The sequence below is a fragment of the Galeopterus variegatus genome, unplaced genomic scaffold, assembly GCF_000696425.1.
Source record: "Galeopterus variegatus unplaced genomic scaffold, G_variegatus-3.0.2 Scaffold269, whole genome shotgun sequence".
In the NCBI taxonomy this organism is placed as follows: domain Eukaryota; kingdom Metazoa; phylum Chordata; class Mammalia; order Dermoptera; family Cynocephalidae; genus Galeopterus; species Galeopterus variegatus.
Genome location: NW_007726380.1, coordinates 42,766 through 53,847, shown reverse-complemented (window position 1 = coordinate 53,847; position 11,082 = coordinate 42,766). Strand labels below are relative to the sequence as shown.

Genomic DNA, 11,082 nt, shown 5'->3' with positions numbered 1-11,082 from the left:
CACCACCAGATTTGTTCTCTAAAATGAAGGGTGGAGGTAGGAAGCCCATCCCCACCCTAGTGAAGGTTTCTCACCCCCCCCAACCCCCCAGGCCGGGTTGCAGTCCTAGCCCTACATAAAGGGAATTCCGCACTCTTACTCCCCTGGTTCCCTGGGCAGAGCCCACAAAAGGAACCTCATACAGATTGTTGTAAAACACCTTGCTGTATAATGCCATGGGAAGTGATTGGCTCAGGTGGGGAGGGGGGACCCCTGGGGCTATGAAGTGACAGTTGCTGGCTATTTCTCCTTGGGACCCCTCCAGCCTCCTCTTAATTTCAAGGTCGTTTCCCAAGACCTCCTCTTGAGGTCCATTGCCTCTGCAGGGGCTGAAGAAGGTTGAGGTGAGAAGGGATGCAGGGGGAGGGGCAAGAGTGAGCCCTGGGTGCCCAGAGGCTCTGTCTTGCCCCGGTGTAAGGATGAGGGAAGGGATCCTTGCCAAGGTGTCCACGTCTTGTGCTCCTGAGGTGCTACAGGAAGTCAAGGAGAAAGTTTAGTGGCTTCCCTTCCATATCCCCCTCAGCAGCTTAGAGCATGGAGCCCAGGTGAGGAGGCCTGCCTAGGAGGGTACCCTGAGCTAGCAAATAAACATTTACTAACTGTAAAAAGACCTTGCCCCTGCTGCTGGGGAGCCTGCCAGGTGGTGGACACATGACTGGAGCATGAATGGTGGAAAGGGTGGTATGGAGTGGGTGGCAGCCAGTCCCTCTCATCACAGGGATCTCAGAACACCACTTCAATGGAATGGGGGTACCAAGGAGGTTACCTAACACCCCCACCAAACCACAGCACCATGTGCTGAGGCAGGGGAATGGCTGAGTAACCTCCTTGGATCGCTTTGGGCAAATTGGGGGAAATTGCTGCATTCCTATTCTCAGCCCAGGCCTTCACAGAGGCTGGATAAGCCCCAGGCCAGGCCCTGGCCAGATCTGGGTGGATAATGAGACTGGTTGGTCCCTCTCTTCCTGCAGGTATCAGAGCCCCCACTTTGTTCCCTGGGTGAGTCTGAGAGCAGCTGGGCCAAAGCCCAACCAGGAATTTTTCCAGGCTGTTCCTATATGCAAGGGTGGGGTGGGGGGCCTTGGGGAGCACTTAGGGAAGACCTGGGGAGTTGGAGGAGAAGGGGGCTTTGAGGGGAGGGAGGGGACTGGGGGAAAGAGAGGCTGCCAGGTNGAACCCGTGGCCTTGGTGTTATCAGCACCACACTCTCCCGAGTGAGCCACGGGCTGACCCTCTACCTCTGTCTTCTTTAAAGCCTCAGGTCACATCAGAGACTTGTGGGGGGGGGACTTGGTACCCCTTACTATATTCATTGCTCTCTCTAGAGTTGCCATGCTAATTCCCCTGGCACCTAGATGGGCAGGAGTGTGTCCCATGTGCTCAGAAATTTCCCTTCTGCAACTTCTCCCTTAGTTCCTGGAGGGCCAGTGGGAGTTGGGGAGACGTAAAAAGCATCTTGTCCTCTTGCTTGTCGCCCACTGTCCAGGCTTGCTCCTCAACAGTGAACGGGAAGGGGGGAGCAGTCACCTTCCCAGGGGGCTCTGAGAAGCTGAGGCTCCTGAAGGAGCACTTAGTCAATAGGACTGGCCCAGGAGGCCCCCTGGGACAATGGGGCCAGGCGGAAAGGAGGGAGAGAGAAAGAGGTAAGGAAGGATGGAGACATCAAGGACAGAGAGGAGAAAGGAAAAGGAAAATGTTCTGATTACTCATAACAGTCCATGACCTGGGCACTTGGGGGTGGAACTCCAGCCCAGGGCTGAGGCTAGCCCTGTCTGCCATGTTTTCCACAGCGGCTAGAACCCACGAGTCCACAACCCCAGGCCTGGCCTGTAGGATTGAGGGCCTGGTGAGGTACCTGATTTGTCAGTGTGGGCTACATTTATGTATGGAGAGAGGGAGAAGTCCTGGCCTGGTCTTTCCAAGAGTGGAGGAAATATGAAGGCACGCAGACCAGGGCCCCAGACTGGCCTCAGTCTCGGCTGGGAGCCGCACATTCCAGTCTAGAGTTGAGTGTGGACTGGAGCAGGGCGGATATTCAGCTGGTATGATGCGGCACGGATGCCCAATTGGTAAATAGCTGCTGTCCCAGCCTCTGAATACCCCCTATGCCTCTCTGGTTACCCCAATCCCTTTCTTGGTTCCCTGGGTCTCCCCACAATTCAGAAACTAAGATGTTTATGCCTGGCCTGGCAAATGACCCAGCTCTATGTGAACTGTGCCTGAGCCTTAACAGGTGTTGAGGGTTTTGGCCATCATTCTCAGCTGGATGGGGGGCTGGTGCCCATAGCTGGAGCTGACTGGGACCAGGTCCTGGGACCTGGGGAAGCTGGCAGCAGGTACAGCAACTCTGAACATGCCTTGCTTCACTGCTTCTGATGCTTCCAGCAGTGTTCTGGAAGGCAATGGGTCTGGGTGAGCAGGCTGGCATGCAGGGAGATGTAGGCAGGACCATCTCTCTAGGGGACCCCAGTGGGGCATGGTTCCTACAAGCTGTGCCCTCTGCAAGGTACTGCCTTGAATGAGGAAGTACTGAGCCCCTCTAGTGGGTAAGGAGGAGTGAACAATGAATCTCTGGGCCCAGCTGCTGACATGCCTCAATGAACATGGCACCTAGTTCCAGCACCCCTTCTCTGGCACTGTCTGCCTCCCCAACCTGCCAGTCAGCGAGGGCAAAAGCGCTATGTGTCCCAAAGGTGCCTGGTACAGTACTGGGCCCCAATCAAGTGTCTAACTGGCCCTTGGAGAGATAGAAGGAACACCACGCTGTGAGTCAACGGATCTGAGTTTAGGTCTTGCCTCTGTGTAGCTGTTGGCTTCAGACAGATCTGGACCTCGTTCTGCTCATCTATCTGGTCAGTGAAGGGGTTTATAAATTTTTTCTTTAGCAGTGGAGTCTTTTCTTCAAATGAAATTCCAAGTGCAACTCCAATAAACAAAGCAGATAAAACTAGGTGTGCTATGTTTGCCCACTCCCACACCCTCCCCCACCTGTCCCATTTCTGAGGACCCCCACGGCTTTTAGGAACACAGTCTGATGTTTTCCTGACACAGATATCCTTTGACTAATTGCTTCTCCGATTATCTCAGGGATATTAGGCCAGGATGATCCTGAAAGCTGAGGGGAGGTCTTCCCACTCCCCATGCCCTGCCCTCTGCTTCTGGGTCTGGGAAGGCTGGCAGGATGGTAGGGGTGACCCCTCTCAGGGGGCCAATCATTAACTGGCCTTATCTTTGTGAACCGTCCTGGGGGGCTCAGGTCATGGGCCAGATTTCCGATCCAGGCCCAGGGGGCCACTGAGGGAAGGGGCCCTTCTTGCTGGGAGGTGAGGGTCCTTTGGGTCCTTGCCTCTTTTTTTCCTGTACTTCCTTGAAGAAACTCACATTGGAGCCAACTCAGTAACAACCTGGTGACATAGTTGCTCCAAAGAAAGACTAGAGCAGGCACCAAGCCAACCTATCCCCTCACCCCTAGTTATCTTTGGCATGCATTGTGTGATTTCTTTTTTTCTTTTTACTGAGAGTGGGGTGGGGTAAACCCATTTCCCTATTCCTTTCTGTTTGACTTTAGCCCGATGATAGTGAGTTTGCATTCTCTAAGAGTTTGCTCACTAATAGGGGTAGGTACAGGAGAAAGGGAAGGGAAGTAACATTTATGTGACACCTACTCTAGGCCAGGAGCTTAGTTTGTATTCATTGTCTCCATATATGTCCCTATAACCCTGGAAGATAAGAACTATGGCTCCCATTCTGCAGATCAGGAATCTGAGGCTCAAAAAGATGAGGTGACTTGTCCAAAGTCTCACAGCTTGGAAGTGGTGAGCCAATATTCCAACCCAGCTGGTGGGGGCTGAGGCTTTTCACAAGTGAGGATTCACCAAACCAGTGTCTTTTCAGAAAGGACAGAGGTTCTGGCCTTCCAGGTAACAGAGGAAGCAGTTCCCTATCTGCTGGGATTTGAGGGGTTTCCTGGAGCCACACCTCTCCTTCATCACTTGGTGCAGGGCTCCAGCTTCATCATTAGTGCTTGATTTCTTTGAGTTAAGCATTGCCCTCTCCAAGAGCCTTTTAGAATACACAGTCTGCTGGAAGATGTGACATTTGGTATCAGTGATCTTGGTTGGAGAGTTTGATGGAGATGTTACAGCTTCACAGAGCCTCAGTGCTTAGGAAGTATAGCCTCATGCTTTACCTAGGAGAAGCCTAAGGTCCAGAAAGGAGGACTGATTCGATCAAGGTCACATAGCATGCAGCAAACTCTGGACACTTTGCCCAGTGCTGTTTGCAGGCCTCCACATGTCTGTGACAGGCAGACAGCAGGGTTCTGGGTACCTTATATTCCTTGCCTAAGCTGAGTGGCCCTGTGCTTGTCACAGGCTGGTGTCCTCTGCCTTCTTCTGCTTGCCCCTGGAGCAAACAGTGGTGCTCAGTGTGTGAGCTAGACCTACCTCTAGTGTCTGATTGCTTGTTTAAAGTCTTTGGCAGAGACTTGCTGTCCCAGAGGGTGGGGAAGGCAGTGTGCAGTTCACCCCCAAGGGAGCGACATTGTCCCTGTGGGCTTTGGCTGGGAATGTTTCCCAAGAAGACCTAATCCCCTGCCTTGCTTTGCCTCAAAGTCCCTATCACTCAGAGGACCACTGGAAGGACCACCTAGACTCAGTGTGGGCCAGCGGAATCCTCCAGGCCACCTTCCCCAGCCTCTTCTCTTTCCCTGCTCCACTCAGTTGGCTAAACTCCTCCTTTTCCATTGAGACTCAACTCAAGTGTCACCTCCTCCAGGAAACCTTCTCCTACTCCCCGCAATTATGGGAGAATTCCTATTTTCAGTTTACTCTTCTGGCTCCCCTCTAGACAGGAAGCCCCTTCCACGTTGTTGTAGCCCCAAGGCCCAGCCCAAAGCAGGGCTCAGGGGCTGGGTTTAGTAATTGCTGTAGAATAAATGTCCCATGCCACCTCCTGCAGAAAGCCCTTCCTGGTGGCCATTCCAGCCGGTTTGGCTGCTTTGCTTCTACACCTTCATGACACTTTGTGCCTCTCCCAGGGCCTCTTTCCCCTTTTGCCTTCAGGAGTAAATGTTTGAAAATTTGTCTGCGTGCAGCAACTCTCCAGGCAGCAACTCCCTCTCTCCTATTTTACAGATGTGGGGAGCTGTGGCTCAGAGATGTTGAGTAACCTGCTTAAGGTCACATAGTTAAAGAGTGACAGAGCCAGGAGTGCTACTTGGGTCCATTTGGCTCCAAAGTCCCTATACTTTCACTGCCATATTTGGGTGGCCCTGGATATCCTATAAAACCAGCACAAAGCCTGGAAACCTTGGATAATATTCACAATTTGGAATGAAGCTCAGCTCCCAGGCAGAGCCCAGGTAAGGAGGGAGGATACAGCTTTGTGATCTTAGCTGCTACCACGTGCCTCCACCTTCTTCTCAGCAGAGGGACTCCCTCTGAGACTGGGTTGGAGATGTGAACAGGGCAGCAATGGGCATGATGGGGCTCAGATTTTTAGGGGTAGCAAAGATTGAGGTGTCAGAAAGTGGGCATGCCCTGTCCCCTCTCCTACTGGCTCCTTTGCCTTTTGCTTCTTTTCCTGAAGGGATCCTCTGGGGGGAGCTAACCTCCCTGGCTTCCTCTGCTCCAATCTCTATCTATTGTCCATTATTTACCTATCAGTTACCCCAAGTCAAACCTCTAGATCCACATGGGGCTGATATTGGCACTGTAAGAAAAGGCCCTTTTCTCCTGCTTTTTCTTTGTCTTTCTGTTGCTTCGTTGCAAAGATCTAGTGATAGAGAAACACCTAGTGATCGAAAGAAGAAAGAGAGAGAGATTGACCCATAGCCAGAGACAGGGAGTTGAGTGGAACCAACCCAATTCTCTCTCTTGCAATTCAACGGGTTGGTATCCCTGCCCTTCCTGCAGAACAGTGTCTTGCTAGGTGCCTGGGGGTTGGGGGACGGGGTGCTGGGGAAAACCTCCTTCCATCACAGTGGAGAAACACATAGACAACAGCAAGATCTGGAGACCCTGTCCTCATCCTCTTTCCCTCCTCAGGGGCTCTGTCCCTTCACCTATGGGCTTCAGATTAACTGCCCACACAGGCAAGAGTTTCCCTGAACCCTGAAGGACACAGGACGTCAGGACAAAGTACGACTATTGTACTTTAGGCCCAATCACTACTTCCTTTGTCTGGGGCCACTGCTGGCTCCTGGCTGCCTTTCGTGCTCTTTTCCATCCCCACCCTGTCCCTCTCTCCCCTTCTCCTGGAACATCTCCTCCTTCCTCCATGGCTCCTTCTGAACTGCCTTCAGAGCCACAGGCTGTGGCCACCCCAGTCCTGAGGTGGGGTCCTCCAAGTGGGGCTGAGGTCGAGCTCCCTCAACTGGGACCCAGCATGACCTCTGTCTGGGCTGCTTTCTGCTCCACCTCTCCCCCTAAATTTCTAGGTGACCTTGGAATGCTTTATGCCCTCTCTAAGCCTTTGGAGGATTCTCTGGGGAGCCCTGACATCACCTGCCCTGCAGCTACCTGGGGAGGGAGGATGAGTGGAACCAAGTTTGTTCTAGGGGATTAAGCCCCTGGGAAGAGAAGGTGCTACAGAGACATGATGTGGTCATATGATTGTTTTGTTTCTCTTTCCCTTTTTTGATGACCCAGGTGACTTGAGCTTTTAATTTTGTGACAACATGGGCATTGGCTGGATCCACAAGAGTGTATTGTTGTGAAAGCTGGTGACACCACATTGAGGGATGTGATCCAGAGTTGACTCCTCTGAGTCACCACCAGATTTGTTCTCTAAAATGAAGGGTGGAGGTAGGAAGCCCATCCCCACCCTAGTGAAGGTTTCTCACCCCCCCCACCCCCCAGGCCGGGTTGCAGTCCTAGCCCTACATAAAGGGAATTCCGCACTCTTACTCCCCTGGTTCCCTGGGCAGAGCCCACAAAAGGAACCTCATACAGATTGTTGTAAAACACCTTGCTGTATAATGCCATGGGAAGTGATTGGCTCAGGTGGGGAGGGGGGACCCCTGGGGCTATGAAGTGACAGTTGCTGGCTATTTCTCCTTGGGACCCCTCCAGCCTCCTCTTAATTTCAAGGTCGTTTCCCAAGACCTCCTCTTGAGGTCCATTGCCTCTGCAGGGGCTGAAGAAGGTTGAGGTGAGAAGGGATGCAGGGGGAGGGGCAAGAGTGAGCCCTGGGTGCCCAGAGGCTCTGTCTTGCCCCGGTGTAAGGATGAGGGAAGGGATCCTTGCCAAGGTGTCCACGTCTTGTGCTCCTGAGGTGCTACAGGAAGTCAAGGAGAAAGTTTAGTGGCTTCCCTTCCATATCCCCCTCAGCAGCTTAGAGCATGGAGCCCAGGTGAGGAGGCCTGCCTAGGAGGGTACCCTGAGCTAGCAAATAAACATTTACTAACTGTAAAAAGACCTTGCCCCTGCTGCTGGGGAGCCTGCCAGGTGGTGGACACATGACTGGAGCATGAATGGTGGAAAGGGTGGTATGGAGTGGGTGGCAGCCAGTCCCTCTCATCACAGGGATCTCAGAACACCACTTCAATGGAATGGGGGTACCAAGGAGGTTACCTAACACCCCCACCAAACCACAGCACCATGTGCTGAGGCAGGGGAATGGCTGAGTAACCTCCTTGGATCGCTTTGGGCAAATTGGGGGAAATTGCTGCATTCCTATTCTCAGCCCAGGCCTTCACAGAGGCTGGATAAGCCCCAGGCCAGGCCCTGGCCAGATCTGGGTGGATAATGAGACTGGTTGGTCCCTCTCTTCCTGCAGGTATCAGAGCCCCCACTTTGTTCCCTGGGTGAGTCTGAGAGCAGCTGGGCCAAAGCCCAACCAGGAATTTTTCCAGGCTGTTCCTATATGCAAGGGTGGGGTGGGGGGCCTTGGGGAGCACTTAGGGAAGACCTGGGGAGTTGGAGGAGAAGGGGGCTTTGAGGGGAGGGAGGGGACTGGGGGAAAGAGAGGCTGCCAGGTTGGAGAAGTAGCCAAGGGATCCTGAGGGATTGGGGGGGGGGAGGTGCTGAAGAGAACCCCTCCAGTGCTGTCCAGAAGATGAGCTGTGAGCCTGGGCTGGGGCTGATAGAAGTACTGGCCCCCAGCCTGGGTGGGAGCTCTGGGCAGCTGGCCTACTGACGTTCCTTAGTGCTGGTGGGTAGGTTTGAATCATCACTCAGTCCCTGGCATACGTCCGCCCCCACCAGCCCCCTGGCCTCAGTTCCCTGGCAACATCTGGGGGGGGGGGGGGGAGGCAGGAACAAGGGCTTCTGTCTGCCCAGCTGCCTCTCCCTTTGGGCTCTGCCAGACTCCACAGTGCATACGTGGGCTTCAACAGGTCCTCTTCCTTTCCAGTCACTGACTAACCCCTGAACCACACGGCTTCCCGTTCTCAGCTCCACGAACTGAATTTTTCTCCCCAGAGAAGCCTCTCTGCCAAATTCTTCTCCCCAGGGAAGCCTCCCCTGGACACTTCCCGAAGGACCCCATTCACTTCAGCCTGTTGGCTGCAGCTCACTGATGTCTGCAGGCCAGATGAGGGCTCCGGATGGGCACGTCGTCCAGATGGATACATTGTCCCTGCTGTGCCCAGAACTGGGATCTCTGTGCATGAGGCTATTCCAGTCCCAAACATGCAACTGTTTGGGAGGTCAGAAATGGGGGTTCAGGAGTAAACTTCCCCCACCCCCTTCCCAAGCCCCTGTCCCTCTTAAGCCTGAGCGGGGATGTGCAGACGGTAGTCACTAGGGGGCGCTCGGCCACCACAGGGAAGCCGGGTGAACTTGGGCGATCAGCGTCTGCGTGAGTGAGGACGCGTGTGAGTGTCAAATTGAGAGAGAGTGTGTGTGTCTGTGTGTGTGTGTAGGGGTTGAGGGCGTTGAAGTGGGGAGAAGGCCACGGGTATCTCCAGGATTCCAATGATCTGTGTGTCCCTCTCCCCACCCGTCCATGTCGGGCTCCCCGCCCTTCCCCACCCCCTCCAATATTCCCAGCAAAGAGGGAATCGCTCTCAGGCCCTGTCCGCACATAACCTCACTTTCCTGTTCCCTCCCCCCTCAATACCCTGCGGGCGTGTGTGTCTCTGGGCAGAGTTTCAGGGGGCGGATGGGTAATTTTCGGGCTGTGAACTTTGGTGGGGGTCGACTTTCCCTTCACTGTGGTGGTCCGGGTGTCCCCGGAGGAAGGCAGCGCCTGGGGTCCAGGTCGCGCGTGCAGGGTCTGGAGGCGAGGGGCCGAGGCCCGGCCTGTCTCCGCCCCCTGGGGCGGGGCGGGGCGGAGCCAGGCCTTTTTTCCAGTCGGCTGGTAGCGGTGAGGAGCGCAGAGGCTTGGGGCAGCCGGGCTGCGAGGAGGCAGAAGCGCGGGGCCGAGCGGAGCCGGCGGCAGCGGCGCTCTGTAGTGAGACGCAGCGGCTAGGCGGACCGTCCAGCGGACTCACCCGCCAGGGGTCTCCGCTCTGGAATTCGATATTCATTTATCCGGGGTTTACCCCCTCCTATTTTTCTTAGACATTTTTTTAAAAAACTGTATTGTTTCCCGTTTTAATTTTTTTGCTTCCCATTCCCCACTTAAATCGGGCCGACGGTTTGGGGAGATTGCTCTTTTACAACCTCCAAAGCACATTGGATTTTGGAAACCATCAGAGAAAGGAAAGAGGTAGCAAGAGCTCCAGAAAGAAGTCAAGGAAGAGAGAGAGAGACGGGGTCAGAGAGAGCGCGCGGGCGAAAGAGCAGCGAGGACAGGGGCAAAGTGAGTGACCTGCTTTTGGGGGAGACTGGCGGAGCGCGTGTGAGCCCTCCCCCTCGGGATCCCGCATCGGACCAGTCGCGCTGACGGACAGACAGACAGACACCGCCCCCAGCCCCAGCGCCCACCTCCTCCAGGGTCGGCAGCCGACGGTGGACGCGGCGGCGAGCCGCCGGCAGGAGCCGGAGCCCGCGCCCGGAGGCGGGGTGGAGGGGGTCGGGGCTCGCGGCGTTGCACTGAAACTTTTCGTCCAACTTCTGGGCTGTTTTCGCTCCGGAGGAGCCGTGGTCGGCGCCGGGGGAGCCGAGCCGAGCGGAGCCGGGAGAAGTGCAAGCTCGGGCCGGGAGGAGCCGCAGCCGGAGGAGGGGGAGGAGGAAGAAGAGAAGGAAGAGGAGAGGGGGCCGCGGTGGCGACTCGGCGCTCGGAAGTCGGGCTCATGGACGGGTGAGGCGGCAGTGTGCGCAGACAGTGCTCCAGCCGCGCGCGCGCCCCAGGCCCTGGCCCGGGCCTCCGCTGCGGGAGGAAGAGAAGCCCACCGCGGCGCCGAGGAGAGCGGGCCGCCCCGCAGCCCGAGCCGGAGAGGGAGCGCGAGCCGCGCCGGCCCCGGCCGGGCCTCCGAAACCATGAACTTTCTGCTCTCTTGGGTGCATTGGAGCCTTGCCTTGTTGCTCTCCCTCCACCACGCTAAGGTAAGCGGCCGTGCCCGCGCCACGCCGCGGGCCTCTGCGGACGCCTCTCCCGGCTGGGGACGTGCGTGCGAGCGCGCGCGTGGGGGCTCCGTGCCCCACGCGGGTCCATGGGCACCAGGCGCGCGGCATCCCGCTCTGTCGTCGTACGTGTAGGGGGAGGGGGCGCGCGCTAGGTGGGAGGGCACCAGGATAGAGTCTCGCCGCCCACGCGGGCCCTGCCCACCCACCAGAGTCACCGCACGTACGATCTGGGCCGACCAGCGGAGGGCGGGAGCCGGAGGAGGAGGCCGAGGGGGCTGGGCTTGCGCTGCCGCCGGCCGCTGAAGTTTGCTCCCGGCTGCTGGTCCCCGACGAACTGGAAGTTTGGGCAGTGGGGCGGGAGCCAGAGCGCAGCGGGCAGGGGGGTGCTCGGACCTTGGACCGGGGGAGGGCAGAGAGGGTGGAGGGAGCAGGGCGCAGGCAAGAGAGGGGCTCGCTGTCACTGCCACTCGGTCTCTTCGGCCCTTGCCGCTAGTTCGGGAAAAGTTTTGGGGTGGATTGCTGCGGGGACCCTCCTTTCTGCCGGGCCACCTGCGCCGCGCCACCCCCGCCCGTCCCCGCTCGCGTCCCG

The 11,082-nt window shown here is 56.5% G+C and overlaps 1 protein-coding gene across 1 annotated transcript in view; it reads left to right on the top strand.

The window, feature by feature from the left end:
- Positions 1 to 9,609: 9,609 nt before the first annotated feature.
- The window catches only part of VEGFA (vascular endothelial growth factor A), a gene marked incomplete at its 5' end in the record, with an annotated part of 16,013 nt that continues 14,540 nt past the window's right edge, over positions 9,610 to 11,082 (top strand). The window contains 2 exon segments of the mRNA XM_008566821.1: positions 9,610 to 9,823; positions 9,826 to 10,472. Of these exon segments, the coding sequence (XP_008565043.1) occupies positions 9,610 to 9,823; positions 9,826 to 10,472 (861 nt within the window).